Source organism: Suncus etruscus, chromosome 6 (assembly GCF_024139225.1).
Source record: "Suncus etruscus isolate mSunEtr1 chromosome 6, mSunEtr1.pri.cur, whole genome shotgun sequence".
Classification (NCBI taxonomy): domain Eukaryota; kingdom Metazoa; phylum Chordata; class Mammalia; order Eulipotyphla; family Soricidae; genus Suncus; species Suncus etruscus.
The window spans coordinates 77,575,523-77,595,958 of NC_064853.1; the positions used below are offsets into that span (position 1 = coordinate 77,575,523).

General features: G+C 37.2%; 1 protein-coding gene across 1 annotated transcript in view; it reads left to right on the top strand.

Annotated features, from left to right (window-relative positions):
• Positions 1-20,436, top strand: part of ESF1 (ESF1 nucleolar pre-rRNA processing protein homolog) — a 67,195-nt gene that overhangs the window by 30,643 nt on the left and 16,116 nt on the right. The window contains exons 9-10 of the mRNA XM_049774377.1: positions 14,810-14,931; positions 18,026-18,113. Coding sequence (XP_049630334.1) covers positions 14,810-14,931; positions 18,026-18,113 — 210 coding nt within the window. The remainder of the gene's footprint in view (positions 1-14,809; positions 14,932-18,025; positions 18,114-20,436) is intronic.

Consider the following 20,436-nt stretch of genomic DNA (forward strand, 5'->3'; position numbering starts at 1 on the left):
TTCTAATTAGTATATCTTCATATAGTTGTCATAGATCCTGTAAAAGTCTTCATGGTGCTAAGTAGAAACATCTTTATTTATGAATGCTCAGAACTACTGGTAAAATTATGCACAAAATCAAAACTAGTTTCAAATAGAACTCAGTTTTGAAGCCACATAAAGGCTACCCTGTAAGTACTTTTTATGGGTCTTATACAAAACTTAATGCAGCTATAGGACTGTTCAGTATATTGAAGTACAATGAAAATTTTTCTAACTTTTCTCTTTGGTGTGGGGAGGCGGGGCAGGGGACAGGGAGTAAGGTTAGGACTTTACTTAAGGAGTGGAGTACCCAGGGTCCACTCCTGGTGATCCTTGGCATTTCCATTTGGCTCAGTGCTAGGACCTGGAATGCAGTGCCACTTAGACCTGGGACTACTAATGGGTCACCTCTTTGCTGAGGATCCGCCATGCCTATACCTGGTCTCTGCAATATGACAAACAAAATGATATCTCAATTTTATTTATGGAGCACTAGAAGACCTTTGAACTGTTGCCTTTGCATTAGTATTATAAACACAGTTGTAAAAGTAACAGAAAATGAAAAGCTGAAAAAATAAACTCCACATACATATAAAAATTCACAGGATAAAGAAAACACTTTTTCTCTCCCTCCAACACATATATAATACGACCCGTAGTAGAACACAAGTGTACTTATAATTTCAGTCTTAATTGAGATTAATAGATTATGGTAAATATGTAATATGTTAAAAGGTTACTACATATAGAATAATAAAAGTTTTTTTCTTCCCCTAAGAGGCCTTGTTGCCTTTTTGGTTAAACTACTATCAACATTTTCTACTGACTTTAATATAATTTTCAGCTTTGCTGTCCAAGATACAGTTAGTAAAATATGTCAAATTTGAAATAGTAAATGATAGGCAGAATCCTATTTTTTTCCTTGTTTGTTTGTTTGTTTGGTGAGGTAGAAAGAGCATCAGGATGCTTTTCTCCCTCCTGGTTGCTTTCATTGAGGGGGGGAGATTGGCACCTACTTAGATGAGCTGTTATTAGATTAAATATGGTATTCACTTCATTCAGACAGTGACATGGAAAATTCAACTCATTGGACATAGGGGTGGAGAGACAAAACAGGAAGTAAGATCCTTGCCTTGTGTTTTGCCTACCCTACCTGGTTCAAGTCCCTGCACTACATATGCTCACACCCTCAGCACCACCAGAGCTCACTCCTGAACCAGGAATATCCCCTGAGCACAACCATTTGTAGCACAAACACTGAACCCCTTCCCCAAATAAGTAACTTGGCATTTGGCAGAAACTTGAAATTTGGTACAAAAGATGAGTACCAATAATTTGGTATTGGGAATTAGGCCCCTTAACGGTAAATTGAAGCATGAACTTTCAAGGCATCTACTAACCTAAGAATTGTTTTAAGGAAATCTGTATGCTTAGGACTTAGCTTTTTCTTAAAATAGTCAGTTTGTCACTAAAAGTATATTGCAGTGTTTTAGGGAGGGCCCTGCCAGGAGTGATTCCTGAATACATGCTATCATGCGTGCAGTTGATATTCAGAGGCCTGGGGCAACTGTCAACTCTTTGTCAGCCAAACCAGGCAGTATCAGTGCTGTGATTTGAGGATGTAGATCTACTTGGACCCTGGGGTGTCAAAGACCACTAAAGCCACCCTGCTGATTTACGGGGGCCTCCAGGTGGTACTCGGTAGTGTTAAAGGGCCATGTAGTTATAAGGTTTGAGTTCAGGTACCAGCACATGCAGTACATGTGCCCCTTTAGTTCCTGAGTTTTCTTCCCAGTCCTGAATGAGTGGTCCCACATATGGAAGGAAGCAGGTCATTTTCTTATCTGTTCATTTTTATGGGCTGACCAGTTTTGCGAGTATTGTTTGTTGTATAGCCTCTCCTCCCTCTATTTTAATGATTCATACATCTCAGAGTTTATTTCTGGCTGTCAATTCTGTTCCGTTGATTTAAGAAATTCCTTATTCTAGTACAGCACATTCAATTACTGTAGCCTCCATGGTATAGTTTAAAGTCAGGGACTACAGTGCCTCCTTTTTTTCTCAGAATTGCTTTTGCTATTTTTAGAGGGATTTTTTTCATTATGTAGAAAGTATGTATTCTGTGCCATTGCAGAATGTCATTGGAATTTTTTTGGATTACACTATAATATGTATAGTGTTGTATAAGATGACTATTTAACAATGCTAATTCTTCCAATCCTTAAATGTGGGATATATTTTTCATTTCCTAATATATCTATATAGATAGATAGATAGATATATCCTTTTTTTTGAATAGTGAGTTTTTTTACTCTTTTTTTGATCCCTAAGTATGTGATTTTTTTAATATTTAAAAATGGAACTTTTTAAATTGTATTTTTCTTTTATATCATTGTTCCATATAAAGATACTGTATTTTAGAGTATTGATTTTAGACCCTTGTTTCTAGGTATTTGGAATACAGTCGTCAGAATTTTGTGTATATTATGTTCATTGTAATTATGTGATAATTTGATTTTTTTTCTTTTCTAGTTTAAGTCATCTTTACTCATTCTTACTTAATTGCTATACCTAGGACTTCCAAATACTAATATTGAACCTAACCACATATTTTATATGAAATAGCCAGAGCAGAAAACTATGGAGATTGGAAATATAGTCATTGTTGTAGAGAAAAGAAAAATGGTTCTGCAGGGGTTATGAAAAGAGTGGGGGGATTTTTGAAAATTGAATTGGTGTGTACCAATGAAATACTCAATGTCTGTACATATTTTAAGTAGATGTATTTTGTGATGTGTTATTTAAGTTGGTAAGAATGTTAACATATGGAAGGAAGTGTGAGTTAATATATATTATATAGTTTTAACATATATTAGATACTGAGATATATCTATAATTGTATATGTCTGTATATTGTTTGTATATAACTCATCAGTTTCTGTCTTCATTCTCTTATTGGATATATGTGTTCTTTCAGTATGATTATCTATGGCAAATCATATTGTTGCATTAGGATATGACAAGATTTCAGTTCTTATATAGTTAGGGAGTTAGCACATCTCAGATGGGAATTCTCAGAGACCTGGGTCAAAGACAATACTGAATATTCACCAGGTGTCTAAGAGCAGTTCTGATCTAAGACCATTTGAAACCAGGTGTTATTTGAATTGTTTGAGGTCAGACAGATAGTGTAAATTCTAGACACACACTTATAATTTGTGGACTTATGAAATCTCTGGGGAAAGTTTTGCTTTTGCTTTATTTTATCTATAGCCAAAGTCCAAACCAGTGTGGATTTTGTTTGCGAGGTGATTTAAAAAGAACAGCACCTGTGGGGAGCAGTCTTAAGGATTCTAGCTTTCTATAAGGCCTTTAGTTAGGCTCCAGATTTTATTTACTTTCTTGGCTACCAAATCATTTCAAAAACCAAGATTTTAATAGACATTCTAGGTTAGTATGTATATACACAGGAAAAACTTTCTGCTTCTAAACTTGATTAAACATTTCTATTTGAGCTTTGTTATGGTGACTGCCCTACAATTTTTTCTTTTATTTCTTTTTATCTTAGCAATTTTTAACATTCATTTTATACTTTGTAAATATTATGTGTAAAAATAAGCATAGAACAAGTAGTTCTTTAATTCTCTTTGGCATAAATTAAATAGCATAATGGCTTTACCAGACTTGGCTAGAGCTTTAGTCTGCTAGTCTCTAGGACAAGTTGGAATTATATACATTTGATTGCTGACAACGTGAAAGACAGAGAAAACATACAAATTGTAGACAAACAAAACAATAGCTCCTTAATGCAGTTCAAATGTCCTGTAGTTGGAGTTAGTTTTTTAAGAATTTTTGATTCTAAGATGCAACTACAGCTTGGTTCACAATAATATTACTTGCAAATTTAAGTCATCATTTTAAAGATCTAGAAGAGGTGATTGAGAAGAACTTAGAGTCAGAAATTTAAATGCAGTGCAATTGTAAACAGTAGTTACACATTTAAATCACTTTGATAATGAACAAAATGCATTAACATTTATCCAGCACATAATTTGGTTGTAATTTCAATGGATTCCTCACAGAAATTAAATGTTTTAGGTGATATAAAATTAAATCCTGTGCTGGAAAAAGTTCCAAATTTATGTTCTTATATATATATATATATATATTCTGAACTTTTCCCTCTTTATCATAATTGTTTAGTTTCTACATGGCAAATATTCTATTTAGTATTCTAGCGATTTAGTTTCCATGTTAATTCATACCTCATGGTTTTTACTATTGTTCCCCAGGCTAGTTGTTACTTTACTTCTTTTTTTTTTTTTTTTTTAATTTTTTAATTTTGAAAATGTAGACTGGGCAGAGCTTACCAGTGCCAGCCAAACCTCCTCCTGCTAGACTCCCGGCTCCCAGGAAGGAGAGATCCTTCAAGAAGCTGGGAGACCAGAAGCTCAGAGCCCCACCCAGACCCTCCCTAAGGAGCCGCATGGATAGTGGGGGAAGGCCTAGGGTACCTTCAAGCTCCACCAAGGGACCCAACTCACCGGCTTGCCCAGGCGTTTGGCCCGGGGAAGCCCTGGAGATCTGGAGCAAGGCGGCAGAGGGGTGCTGGGGTTACCCAAGTCCCGCACCCCCCCTAGGCCTGGCCAAGCAGGCCTCCGGCATGGCGGGGGCCTGCCAAACCTCCTCCTGCTAGACTCCCGGCTCCCAGGAAGGAGAGATCCTTCAAGAAGCTGGGAGACCAGAAGCTCAGAGCCCCACCCAGACCCTCCCTAAGGAGCCGCATGGATAGTGGGGGAAGGCCTAGGGTACATACTTCTTAATTTCATGTGTTGCTACTCCTTTTCTATAAAGTTAGGAACAAATTTGAATTATTTTTTACCTTTTTGTTTTGTTTGTTTTTATTTTGTTTTGGGGTCACACCCAGCGGCACTGAGGGGTTACCCCTGGCTCTGCGCTTAGAAGTCGCTCCTGGCAGGCTTGGAAGACCATGTGGGATGCCAGGGTTCAAAACATTGTCTGGGATATGGTTGTGAAGAAAGTAGAAAAGCAAGAACTATGCAGACAAATATAGTTACAGTTGTAAATGATAGAATCTAAGAACATAGTATTATTGGGCTGGGGGCATAGTTCAGGGGTCAGCAGCTCTGATTTTAATCCTCGGTATCACATGACCCCAAGTATACCTAGGATCACCTAGTGCCCCCACCTCCAGAACCATTGGGACATAGCAGCTTTACAGTGTAGGACCCTAGCTTTGAAAGGTTGGCTGAATATTGCTAGGAATGGACCTTGCATCTCTGAGCATTGCTTAGAAGGCCGCTGTTCAGTTCACAGCATATCATACAGTTCACCAGAAACCGAAGGAGTTGTCCCTGAGAGCAGAGCCTTGAGTACTGAGCACCGCCAAACATGGCCCGATATTGCCCAGTATGGCCCAATATCTATGTAACATAGGTATTTACATATACATATAATTGTAGATTATTGTTACATATATATATATATATATATATAAGTTTAAGAACAAGAAATTAGTAATAGCATTTCTGTGATTTATCACTAAATGTCTCCTTCACATACCATTAAGAATCACTCATAGTTTGATTAAAGAGGTGTCTTTGGTTTCGGTGTTGTTCGGGTTGATGGAAATGCTCATTTATGCCAAAGTAAATCACAAGTTGGGAGCTTCAGTGGTAGTGGTTGTTCGTTTCATTTCAAAAGCTACTTTGGAATTACAACATGGTCTTATTTAAACATATAACCATAAATAAAGACTGAGTCATAAGTGTTCATAAATGGTCTCAATGAATCCTGATTACTACTCACTTACATCAGAAGCACCAGTTTCAATCTATGTCAGAAATCTTAAAACATGCATTTTGTTTTATAAACAAAATCAATTTTAGTACATAATTATTTACATTTTCATGTTCTTTCCCTTGAAGGTCTTTCAAATATTTTAAATGAATATGGTCAGGAGGGATAATGAATATTCTTATTTTAGTGTATTTTGAAAGTATATTAAAAGTATTTTTATGTGCATGCAAACTGCCAAAATAATTCTTAATGGACTCTACTTAAACTGTTATTGTTATGAGTCATCTCTGTTCATGGTTCACTTTCAAAGAGCTTTTTACCTCTACTTGAAGAATTATTGATGTTTTTTAAATTAGTTCAACACCCCTTGGCAATACACTTGAAAATTTTCTAAACAAAAAACACCATTCTTTTTAGTTAAATAGTGACTGCTCTCAAATGAAGCTAAAATTGTCTGAAGAATGTTCTTGTACATTTGCCAGGAGGCTTCTGGGCTGGGCATATTTTTAAAAACTTAGAACATAAACAACCATGATCTGTGGCAAGAGATTTAAATGACCTCATGATGACAATGAGAACAAAGCATTTTTAAGTTATCGTGATAGTGTGTTGCGGGGTCCTGAAGCCCCCCAGGGGGGCCCGGCCAGCAGGAATTAGCTGGGAAGACTTCTCAGACAACCGCACTCCTATTTTGCTGGGTAGAAGAACAACCACACCTGTAAAAATCTGAGAGAGGTTAATAATAAAGACCCAAGGCAGCGTCTCACTGCTCAAAGGCAACTTTATTTGACTACAGCTCCTTCTTATATAGTGAAGGAGAAGGGGGCAGTACAAAGGTGATGTCAGTCATACTTTTGGCGCGAAGGCCCATACAAGGCAAGGATATATTTCAGGTTTCAAGGAACAAAGAAAGTAAAGCATTCTCTAAATAAGGAAGTGGGCAGTGGGCTAGGGGGCTGGATGACCTTCAAGCTATGATGAACGTGTTGTTGCTATGGAAATTTCTAGTGACCTTCTAGCTGCATTCCTAATTGCTTGACTATCAGGAGGTGGTGCAAGATGTGCTTGCCTCAGTGATCTTGAACAGACAATGTAGCATACACTTATTGATAACAGCCTAGTTCACTCCGGAATGTGGTCTTAAGGAGTGAGGCCTAGTTTCTGATAACGGTACCAGGCAGCTTTGCTCTCCTCCGGGCTAGAGTTAATTATATCCTGCAGCTGCACATTCCTTTCTCTATAGCTCAAAAACTTACAGCAAGACTGCATGTAGCCTTTATAGTGAAAGGCTGGACTTATGGCAGAAAGAATAGCAAAATGGCTTCAAACAAGTCACAGTCCCCAACAGTGTGTTAATTCATTGCAATGTGTTTGTCATTCTATAATGTTGGTGTTTTAAGTAAGAGCCAGGCAAAGTATCAAACTATATTTAACTGAAGATACTGTCCCTTTATTGTCATAAATACTGGGAAAATATATAATATTTTGAAAATGTTTCATGAATTTTCTAAGCTGTAGAGCCTTCAAAAAGCCTCACGTGAATCATTTTGGCATTAAGACCATTTATTTGGATTCTAAAATTTTGATTCATTTTCTTTTGGAAAGAAAATGTTTCAAACATTAAAGATCAAACAGTTGGCTTGAACTAAAAACCCCTCTTTCAAGGCAGCCCAATTAAGTTTTTATTAAGTATTGACTATGGATTTGGCTCTATGCTAAATATTATGGAAAACAAAAGAAGGTGACTTAGCTCCTTTTGATCTACTTGGAAAAAATGGCAAAGTTATATGAATCTTACAAAGTTACACTGACATTTCATAATCAAGCACATCATCATTTATATGATACCAGTGACTCCTTTTTTTTTTACAAATGCTTTCACAGTAATTGTTCAGCACAGTAATTCTTTTTTGTTTGTTTGTTTGTTTTTGGGTCACATCCATCAGTGCTCTGCACTCAGAAATTGCTCTTGGCAGGTTGGGTAGCTCAAATCTCTGCTTCTTGGGTCAGCTGTATGCAAGGCAAATGCCCTACCACTGTTATATCTCTGCAGCCCCAGCACAGTAATTCTTATCAAGGGGTCATTTCTGGAAGTGTCTTCACATACACAGGTTATTTGGGAATGTCTAAAACTAATATTTATTTGCCTAACTAGAGTTATTGGCACATAGTATATGAACTTCATATTGCTTACAATGCATGCTGGAAAAAAAACCCAGTTATATTGAAATTGCCTTTTAGTTAAATAGTCACTGCTCTTCAATGCAAATTCTCAGTGCAATTACCTGATCCAAACAAATTCAATGCAAATTCTCCACAGCAATGACTTGATCCAAACAAAATATCAGTAATCTGAAAAGGTAAAACCTGCTGTATCAGTGCAGTTGGCCTTTGAGTCAGTGCTGGAGGATTTCTCCAAGATCACTCTTGGCTGGGCTCCATGTTGAGATCAAATCCTGGTTGACCATGTGTAAGGCACATATATGTATGTGCATTATATATATGCATGTATGTGTTTGTGCGTTAGTGTGTATACATACATACACACACACAAACACATACATACACATACACACACACACACACACCTGCTATACTATCTCTCTGGCCACAGTGCTTATCAGTTTTGAAGTTGGGAGTGATGTATTTTGTTTTGCCTTGGACCTTTTCTGAAAGATTCCAAAGATTTATGTATCAGGTTGTCATGGTATCAGTGTTTCCCCAGATTACCAAGACGCATCACATCCAGACTACACATTAATACTAGAAACATCTAGCCAATGCTCTAGACTTATAAAAGAGACCATAACAGGAATTGGAAGCAGAGTTGAAGAGTGGTGGGTGCAGTTAGAGAAATAACTACACTGACAACTATCATGACAATATCAGTGAGAGAAGTAGAATGGGGGTGGGGGAATGGAGGAGGGAGATGAGGGACATTGGTGATGGGAATATTGCATTTGTGAAGGGGGTGTTCTTTTTATGACTGAAACACAATTACAATCATGTTTGTAATCATGGTGCTTAAAGAAATATTTAAAAATAAATAAATTTCAAGCATCAGGATTAATCTGGCCCAGAGATGTGGAATGTGTTAGTCTCCAGGTTTGATCTTTAGTACTGCATGCAAAGGAGACGGGATTAGGGCACCTTCAGTGCCCCACACCAACATTTCAGGGTGTGTCTCCCGCCACAATTTTTTTTAACTAGAGACTACATTTTGGTGGTGAATGAGCTTTAATTATATTGCCTAATTTTGTGCTTTGAAGTAATAAACTCCTTATTAGGAAATTATAATAGAATACTTTATTTTATTTTATTTATTTTTTTGTTTTGGGGTCACACCCGGCAGCACTCAGGGGTCACTCCTGACTCTATGCTCAGAAATTGCTCCTAGCAGGCTCGGGGGACCATATGGGATGCCGGGATTCGAACCACCGTCCTTCTGCGTCTAAGGCAAACAACTTACCGCTGTGCTATCTCTCTGGCCCTCAATAGAATACTTTAAATAGTGTTTCTAATATTGCAATGCTGTGCATTGAGAATTTGAGACTAAAGGGATTAATGCTTGACCCTAAGGCATAATATCTAAATTGATTTGCTTTGTTATTTGAAATTAATTTATGTTGTCAGATTTGCTTTCTTTCAAATGAGGATATCAGCTTGCATTCTCTAGGTGCTGTTTATCTGTTGATTAAGTAGAGAGCTGAACGTGTTTTATCCAGTCCACATTTCTCCTAGCAGTGTTTGGTGAATTGTTTTTCTTGTAAGAAAATTTTGTTTTGGTTTTGTTTTTTGTTTTTTTTTTGTTTTGTTTTTTTGGTTTTTTTTTTTGTTTTGGTTTTGGGTCACACCCAGTGGCACTCAGGAGGTTTGGGGGACCATATGGGATGCCAGGATTTGAACCGGGATCCATCCTGTATTGGCCGAGTGCAAAGTGAATGCCTTTACTGCTGTGCTATTGTTCAGCCCCAAGAAAGGTTTTTTTAATTGGAGTTATGTTTTTTATTTGGAATCCAGTAAATCAAAGATCCTACAGCAGTATGTCATAACTACATACCTTGAGTATGCATATAATTTTATGCTTTTCTAAGTCACAGAAATTTAAGTCTTGGATTAAAAACAAAACAGTACCTTAGAGGTCATCTATTTCAGCTGTTTAATTCAAGACAAAAAACACTACTTTTAGTTGTTTTCTATATATGGGCTTGCATCAAATATTTTCTTGGGGTGGGGAGTGAGGTATATATGTGGAATGAGCAAATTGCTTGCTTCTGATCTAGGCCAGCATCATTTTTTCTGATAAGGAATCTGAAGCTCAAAGCTTTAGATTTTATTCATTGACTATGCATTTCTTCATTCTAAGTCAAACCAACATTTTTTTATTTTATATATTACTAATTTGGGGGGTTATACTCATTGTGCTTAATGCTGGGGGTACTATTGTGGTGCCAGGGATCAAGTAATTGTCAGCCATGTACAAGTCAAGCTTCTTTACTCTGCTTTCTCAGACCTTCCCACTGGGATTCTTGACCCCCCCACCCCTTGTCTGTCTTTCATTGGGCATTGGATTCTTTCCAGGTCTTGACTATTACATATAGCACAACAGTTAACGAAGGTTTGCATATAACTTTTAGGTTGGTGTTTTGTATTTGGGAATAGTTTTGTAGGAGCAAAATTCTTAGATCAAATGGTAGGCATATGTTTAATGTTTTGAAATAATCTACTGTTTTTCATAGTAGTGGCTAAATTTATATATACATCAACAGTGAATGAAGATTCTTTAAACCTTCACAACCCATTTTACACTTATTTCTGGCCTTTTTGATATAGCACAATCTCACAGTTATGAGGTGTGATATCTATTGTCATTTGCATTTTCCTGTTTATGATAATGAGCCTTTGTTCACTGTGTCTGTTTGCCATTTGTATGTCTTTTTGAAGTGTCTTCATCTTTTCTCTTGATGAGGCTATTATGAGTTTTATAAATTCTTTATGTACTGGGGATTTTTACTTTGTCAGATGTATACTTTTTTTTCTGTTTAGTAGACTATAATTTGTAATTGTGGGGTTTTTTTATTTTTATTTTTTTGGTATTTTGAGGGGTTTTTTGGGTTGTTTTGTTTTGTTTTGTTTTTTGGGCAACACCCAGTGATGCTCAGGGGCTACTCCTGGCTATGCACTCAGAAATCGCTCCTATCTTGGGGGACCATATGGGATGCCAGGGGATCGAACCCCAGTCCGTCCTAACCTAGCACGGGCAAGGCAGATGCTTTACCTCTTGAGCCATCATTCCGGCCCCTGTAATTGTGTTTTAATGTTAGTTTCTTTCACTGTGTAAAGGCTTTTGAGTTTGGTAGAGTCACACATTGGGGGCTGGGATTGGATCACACCCAGTGATGCTCAAGGGTTACTACTACTGACTGGCTCAAGGAGTCATTCCTATTTGTACTTAAGAGACCATATGTAATATTGGGAATTGAGCCAAGTTCAGTCACATGCAAGCAAGTGTACCTCCTGTACTATCTCTCTAGTTCTAACCTCATTTTTATTTGATTTTCTTTATTTAATATGGGGCCATACTCACTAGAAGTTGTGTGAGAGGCTCCCAGGGCTGTGACTATACCTGCAGCCACTCAGCAATGCAGAACTGCTTGGTCCCGCGATGCTAGAGCAACATGTAGTACTTGAAGGCAAACTCATAGCATTACTATATTAAGCTTATACATCATTTGAGCCATCTCTTTAGCCCCTACCTGTTTTCTTTTGCTTTTGTTTTCTTGGCTGTTTATAGCCCCAAAGATGCACACACCACTGAAATTAATGTAGTGGAATGTTGCCTGGGTTTTCTTCAATGTATTTTATGGCTTTAGGTCTAACATCTGATAAGGCTGTTTTTATTTTAGCAGAATTTAGACTGTGTCAAAGAAGGTCATATGAATTATCTCATGTTTTCTTAAGCATTTTGAATAGTTTTTGGTTTAAATTGTTTTGTGGTGCCTGTGGTCAAACTCAGACTCAAACAGTGCTAGGCTTGGGCTCTGCCATTTTAAATTGTTTTGTTTATATTGTGGATTTTGGGAGGTCCCTCTTTACTGGTTTTTGAGGGCCTTGGGGATACTTCCACTTATATTTGACCTGGCAGTGCACACCTAACATTTAGGTGTTCGGGTGTAGCGATGCATGGCTGAAGACCCCTAGGGCTACACATGTGGTATGAAGTGGGTGTCTGAGTAGGGTGAGCATGTTGTGCTGCTGGTAAAACTCAGATCTTCTAGCATGGTGCTTTCATCTATACTATCAAGCTTTTTCTGGCCACAAGAAAAGAAAAAAGAAGAAGAAACAAATACTTTGAGAAAATACAGAAGCAATCAGTAGCTCAGAAAGATGTAAACTATGAATGGAATCTTAGTGGTTTATTTGATATTTTTATAATATCTTTATTTAAGCACCATTGATTACAAACATGTTCTAGTTGGATTTCAGTCATAAAAAGTACACCCCCTTCACCAGTACAAGCTTCCTCTTCCCCATACCCCCTGCCTGTCTTCGAGACAGGCATTCTCTTTCTCTCACTACTATTGTCATGATAGGGGTTAGTGTAGTTATTTCTCTAATTGCACTCACCATTCTTTGTGGTAAGCTTCATAACTGTGGGCCAATTCATCCAGCCCTCATCTCTATTGTCTCTGGGTATTATTACAATACTTTTTACTTTTCTTAAATCCCACAGATAAATGAGACTGTCCTGTGTCTATATTTCTCTCCCTCTTATTTCACTCAGCATAATAGTTTCCATGATTGTCCATATATAGGAAATTTTCATGACTTCATTTTTCCTGACAGCTGCATAATATTCCATTGTGTGTATGTACCACAGTTTTTTTTAGCCGTTCATCTTTTGAAGGGCATCTTAGTTGTTTCCAGATTCTGGCTATTGTAAATAGCACTGCAATGAATATAGGCATGCAGAGGGCATTTTTGTATTGTGTTTTTGTGTTCCTAGGATATATCCCTAGGAGAGGTATTGCTAGATCATATGGGAGCTCAATTTTCAGTTTTTTGAGGAATGTCCATATTGTTTTCCAGAAAGGCTGAACTAAACGGCTTTCCTGCAGCAGTGAATAAGAGTTTCACTGTGGGAAGAACCACATCCTCGCCAGCACTGATTATTCTTGTTTTTTGTGATATGTCCCAGTCTCTGTGGCATGAAATGTACCATATTGTTATGATTTGCATCTCCCTGATGATTAGTGATGTGAAGTATTTTTTCTTATGCCTTTTGGCCATTTATATTTCTTCTCCCCATTTTTTGTTGGGGTTAGATTTTTGTTGTTGTTGTTGTTAAGTTCTGTCAGTGCCTTGTATCTTAGATATTAGCCCCTTATCTGATGGATATTGGGTGAAAAGTTTCTCCCATTGCAAGGGTGTCCTTTGTATGCTAGTCACTGTTTCCTTTGAGGTGCAGAAGCTGCTCAGCTTAATATAGTCCCATTTGTTTATCTCTGCTTCCACTTGTTTGGACAGTGGTATTTTCTCCTTGAAGATGACTTTAGTCTCAATGTCTAAAATGTCTTACCTATATTCTTCTGTATACCTATGGCTCCAGGTCTGATATCAAAGTCATTAATTCATTTGGATTTGAGATTTATGCATTGTTAGATGGAGCTCCAAGTTAGCTTTTTTGCGTGTGGCTGACCAATTCTCTCAACACTACTTGAAGAGGCTTCCCTTTCTCCATTGTGTTTATTGCCCCTTTATGAAAGATTAATTGATTTTATGTCTGGGGAACATTTTCTGGATGCTCAGTAAGACTATCCCATTGATCTGAGGGTCAGTCTTTATTCCAATACCATGCTGTTTCAATGACTATAGCTTTGTAATACAATTTAAAGTTGGGGAAAGTGGTGCCTCCCATTTTCATTTTCCTAAGGGTTGCTTTAGCTATTCTTGAGCAATAATTGTTCCAAATGAATTTCAGGAGTGTTTGATCTACTTCTTGAAGAATGTCATGGGTATCCTTAGAGTAATTGCATTAAATTTGTACAATGCTTTGGGGAATATTGCCATTTTAATAATGTTAATCTTCCCAATTCATGAACAGGGTGATTCCATTTCATTGTGTCTTCTTTTATGGCGCTCAAGAGCCACTTCTGGCTCTGTGCTCAGAAATTGCTCCTGGCAGGCTCAGTGGACAATGTGGGATGCCAGAAATTGAACCCAGGTCTGTCTGGGGTTGGCCTCGTGCAAGTCAAACACAGTATGACTGTGCTATCACTCCAGCCTCTCTTTTTTCTTGAAGCAGTGTTTTTTCTGTATATGTCCTTCACCTTGTATATTAAGTTGACTCCAAGGTATTTGAGTTTCTATGCCACTAATGTGAATGGGATTGTTTTTAATGTCCATTTCTTCTCTATCGTTATTTGTGTAAAGAAGGCCATTGATTTTTGCTTGTTGGGCTGCCACTTTGCTATATGAATCTATTGTTTATAGAAACTATTTGGTAGTCTTTAGGGTTTTTTGTTTTTAAAAAAAATAAACATTATTGATTGATTAATTGATTGGTTGTTGGTTCACACCCAGCGGTGCTCAGGGGTTACTCCTGGCTCTGCACTCAGAAATCAACCCTGTCAGGCTGGGTGACCATATGGGTGCCCAGAATCAAACCGGGTCCCTCCTGGATCAGATGCATTCAAGGCAAACACCCTACTGCTATGCTGTCTCTCTGGCCAGGGTTTTCTAAGAATGGTATCATGTCATCTGCAAACAGTGAGCACTTGACTTCTACCTTTCCTATTTGGATGCCCAGTTCATTTGATTTTAAAGATGATGACTCACGCAGTAAATTTCAGGGTTGTGCGAATATTTTTCTTCTGAAATTAAGGAAAAGATTGTCTTTTTGTATTATTTGTTTTTTAAGTGAATGGAAATACATTTTAAACATTACTATGTGTTTTTTTTCCCTCAGGTCTTAAAGAAAGTGCAGAAGAAATGGTCAAAAACAAATTGGAAGGAAAGGATAAACTGACCCCTTGGGAGCAATTTTTAGAGAAGAAGAAAGAGAAAAAAAAACTGAAAAAGAAACAGAAGGTATCAATGAGAATTACTAAAGCATTTGTTATAGAGCAGTGACCATTTGTAGATGGTACCAGGCACTCTTCATCCATTATTACACAGTGTAATCATTTATTGGAGTAGGACATAGAGGAAAGGTGGAACCCTTTATACTTAGAATTTTTACCAAGACTGCAAAATGATGCTCCAGAAAAACCAGAGTCACTTTAAGCTGCTTATTACAGTGTTCTGATATTTCATATCTTCTTGCTGCCTTAAAATACCTTGCTTAATGGATCTCTAGATATAAAACAATTGATACTACTGTAAGGTAGATATATGTCTTTTTTTTCCTTGTAAATTTGTGTATAAGTGCCAGAGTGTTAACACAGCATGTATGGCATCTGTCTTTCACGCAGTGACTTGGGTTCGATCTCCAGCATCCTGTATGGTCCCTCAAGCCTGCTAGAAGTGATTTTTGAGCTCAGAGCCAAAAGTAACCCCTGAGTAGTAATGCCACCATATCTGGCCCCAAAACCAAAAAAGAAAATATATAGAGAGGTAATTTTAACATGAATCAAGTATTTTTACATCTTTATTTCCCATTGTGAAGATTTACAAGTGTGCTCTTCTGGGGACTTAATAAAATTTTCACTTTATGAGACCGTCACCAACTAATCTGTATTATTTTCTTTGCTCTCTCTTTCCTCTTGTTGGTATGAATTTTTTCGTTTTGCTTTTTTTTTTTTTTTTTTTTGTGGTTTTTGGGTCACACCCGGCAGTGCTCAGGGGATACTCCTGGCTCCGAAACTGCTCCTGGCAGGCACGGGGGACCATATGGACGCTGAGATTCGAACCAATGATCTTCTGCAAGAAAGACAAACGCCTTACCTCCATGCTATCTCTCTGGCCTCGGGATGAATTTTTTCAACAACACTGAAAATACATATGTTGGTTTCCCAGTTTGTTTAGACTACAGCCTTTATCTTTAATTGATTTTAGTAGATCCCGTCAGTTCTACTAATTTTCTCTATATAGAAGTTTTTGAGATTTTTTTTCAAGTTAAATATATATTTCCCCTTTCCCTATCCTTGACTTTGGTTTTTATATTGAGAATTTTTTGTGGAAGAAATGAATGTGTTTATGTGCGAAATTTATTTAACTGTAGTTTAAGTCTAAAGCAATTAAGAACCAGAAGGATAGTAAAAACAGTATAGGGGTTAAGACTTTTGCCTTATACATGGCCAACTCCAGTGTGATCCCTGTCATTGCATATGGGACTCAAACCTCTATCCTGCAAAGCAAATATAAATAAAAACCAGGGGCCGGAGAGATAGCATGGAGGTAAGGCATTTGCCTTTCATGCAGGAGGTCATCGGTTCAAATCCCGGCGTCCCATATGGTCCCCCGTGCCTGCCAGGAGCAATTTCTGAGCCTGGAGCCAGGAATAACCCCTGAGCACTGCCGGGTGTGACCCAAAAACCACAAAATAAATAAATAAATAAATAAATAAATAAATAAAAACCAATGAAATATGTAACTAGATAGATATATGTATATTTATATATAGTATAAATAACATTTGACACTTGAATAACATAGGGGTAAAATAAAAGACCCTGAGCCCCTCTCGGTTGAGAATTTGATTTAATTTTGGACTTCCTAAACTCAATCATAATGGTTCTTTTTATCTGTGAGGGAGATTAATTTCAGAATACTTCTGAAGTGTTTGGAAAATGGAGAGATACCCCATTCCCATAAAGGCACCATCCTTAGAGCCACAATTACAATTGATTGAAACTGAGAATGAGGAGCTCAAGATATGGAGGTTCAATTATATTGAAAAAAAAATTTCACATGGACACATAAGTGGACACATTGGGCTCAAACTCATGTTAGGCTGTGGTGAATGGCATTCTTGTTTAAACATGTTATTGCTAGATCTTTTACAGTAGTATGGTGAAAAAAATTCTTAGTTCTTTAAAAGTGTTTTAAATACAAATTAATAAAATTGTTTAAAAATAAACCGGGGCGGGGCCGGAGAGATAGCATGGAGGTAAGGTGTTTGCCTTTCATGCAAAAGGTCATCGGTTTGAATCCCAGCATCCCGTATGGTCCTCCGTGCCTGCCAGGAGCAATTTCTGAGCAATGAGCCAGGAGTAACCCCTGAGCACTGCCAGGTGTGAACCAAAAAAAACCCACAAAAAAATAAATAAATAAATAAATAAACCAGGGGGTTGGAGAGATAGCACAGCAGTAGGGTGTTTGCCTTGCATGCAGCTGATTGGGGACTGACCCAGGTTCAATTCCCAGTAATCCATATGGTCTCCCCAAGCCTGTCAGGAACAATTTCTGAGTGCCGAGCCAGGAGTGGCCGGCAGATGTGGCCCAAAAACCAAAATAAATAAATAAATAAATAAATAAATAAATAAATAAATAAATAAATAAATAAATAAAGTAAACCAAGAATTTTCCAAAGTAGAATATAAATAAGACAAAATAATTTGTTAAAATTGCATGATTAGAACAAGGAACTATTTTAAATAATTTTTATTGTGGCCAAAGTCACTTATGAATCTTTCACAGTAATATTTAAGGTACATAGTGAGAACAAGAAACTTTTTATGCTGTTCTTAGTACTTTTGTAATGTTAAACTTTCACAATAAAAAAAGTATTTTCTCAACCAGTAAATGAATTTTAAAATAATTTAAAAGATAGCCCACAATTTTGTGTCATGAAGTTACTTTCTTATTATAGGTGTATATCTAAGTATGTGACTTCCTCTAATAGTTGTAGATTTAAAAAAAATAATCTGCTTTGATTTCTAAAAAAAAGTTATAAATCAATTCCATATTTTAAAACTTGCTTTCAGAAGGGGCCATAGAGATAGGAGCACAGCAGTAGGGTGTTTGCCTTGCATGCAGCCAACCCAGAACAGACCCAGGTTCGATTCCCCAGCACCCCATGTGATTCCCCTAGCCTCCTAGGAACACAAGCCAGGAGTAACCCCTGAGCACCGAAGAGTGTGGCCCAACCCCCCCCCCAAAATTTGATTTTTGATTGCACTATTGTACCATTGTTCTTCCTCTATATAGACAATGAAATAAACTTTTTGCATTTAATGTTAAGGCTCTTACAGAAGAGGACAATGAAGATGAACTTCCTTCTGATGTTGATCTGAATGACCCATACTTTGCTGAAGAAATTAAAAAAATAGGTAAGCTTACAACAGTTTTCGGTTGGTATATAAAAACAGCTTACCATAGATGGAAACAGTATGAGTCACTCGAAATTCCTAGAACTCAATTCATTCTTTTTAGTGATTATAATGAAACGGGTCTATCTTTGGAGTATTATCACAGGTTATTAGAAAGTCTCAGTATATGCTTCTGTACATTCAATGAATAATTTTATTTTAAGAGCTTTTGATAACATGAGTAATAATTTTCTGTGTATTTCTATCTAGAAAAAAGCCTTGTAGGATATAAAAGGATGAAGGAAAAAGAAAAATCTTTTTGTTTACTTTCACTGGATTTCTTTATAACTCACTGATTCTAGGTTTCTCTACAATGGCTATAAGGAATTGAAAATGTGAGGTATATTTGTATATTGATAATTGTATGATCTTTAAGATTTTTGTATGAAGTTTGGTATGAAAGTTTTCTTGCTTGCATATACAAAGGCATCTACAGGGGTATTTTGGTTTTGCTTTTTTGGGGGTGGGGCTTTGCAGTCCTTTGTTTTAGAAAAATTATTTTTAGTGACCGGAGGGATAGTACAGTGGGTAGGGCATTTTTCTTGCACGCAGCCAACCCAGGTTCAATATCTGGTATCCTGTACGGTCCACCAAGCACTGTCAGGAATAATCCCTGAGTGGAGAGCCGAGAGTAACCCCTGAGCATTGCCTGGTGTGGTCAGAAAAAAAATGGGTGTTTTTTTTTTAATTGAATTACTATGAATTAGAAAGGTAGTTACGATTGAGTTTTAGGCATTCAATGTTCATCATTAATCTCTTCACCAATGTCCAGTTTCATTCACCAATGTTCCCAGTTTTCCTTCTGCATTCCAACCTGCCTCTATGCAGAATATGGAAATAACCCAAGTGTCCATGAAAAATGATCAGATAAAGAAGCTATGGTACATATTACACAATGGAATATTATTAGGCCATAAGAGAAGATGAAATCATTAAATTGGCTGATACATGGATGAATCCTAGAGTATGGTTTTGAGTCAGAATGAGAAAGATCCATACAATTGTCTTACTTACATGTGGGATATAAAGAAGCATAGAAGGAGAATAATGCTCAGAAGCAATAGAAATGAAGAACAAGTGAATTATTCTTAGTAGGAAGCTTGTTGCTGGAAGTGAGAGAAAAGGTCCACTGGGACAATTATAGTGGGAAGTGGTCCCACTTTCAGGACTTCAATGGCCTTTGATCCATTTTGCATTTGTCTTGCATTGTTGCCAAAATCAACTCTCTTCTTTTTCCCTTAATGACTTAGACTATCTGCTGTCAAATGTCCTTAGGTAGGGAGTAACATTTCCAGGGTATGTGGACCACTCATTCTTCCTTTGAGTGCTCATTCTTACCTTTTTGGTATGTGTAAATGTGAATGGTAGGGCTGGAGCAGTGGCACAGGGCGTAGGCATGTTAGCCTAAGACGGACCATGGTTCGATCCCCCAGCGTCTCACATGGTCCCTTAAGCCAGGAGCGATTTCTGAGTGCATAGCCAGGAGTAACCCATGAGCGTCACTGGGTTTGGCCAAAAAACAAAACAACAAAAAAAAATGTGAGAGGTAACATTCAGGCCACAGTTGGTTAAGTCAGTGCAGAGAGCATTGTAAACATTTTCTCTTTCTTGTTGTGCATACTACCCTTCCCTCATCAGAATAACATACACATGAACCCCAAAAGTCTTACTCCTGGAGTAGCTCCAAGTTGGCTTACAAAAAGAAGGGTTTTATGAAGTTCCTTGCTTCTTGTCCCTCATGAGTAGTGGGCCAGTATAATAGTTCCCAAGAGGAAAGTAAAAATTGCTCAGAATTATTTCCTGGTTGTTAAAGTCTTTTTAGCACTAATGTTTTATTCATGAGATCAAGATGAGTAAAGTCTCTTAAAGTATATGAGATTCTTAGGAATTGGAGAGGAAAATGGAAACAATATATTCTGTCTTTTATTGTACCTGAGCAGTCATTTCTAGAAGAAGAGTTTCACCTTATTCTCTGGTTTCAGAAAACCACATTTATAATGGAGCAATGCTAAACATTTTAGTTTCTTCCTTCTACTTTCACTGAACAGTCATTTCTAGAAGAAGATAGATTTTCACCTTATCTTCTGGTTTCAGGAAACCACATTTATAATGGAGCAATGCTAAGCATTATAGTTTCCTTATTCTGCTTTCAGAGTGCTTCATTTGACATATGAAATATGGTTATATTACAGAATTCAGGGTAGTAGTCAAAGTTGTTGTTAAATGGTTAGATCATTTTTGGGTAGTTTGGTTCTTAGATTTTACACTGTTAAATTATAAATAA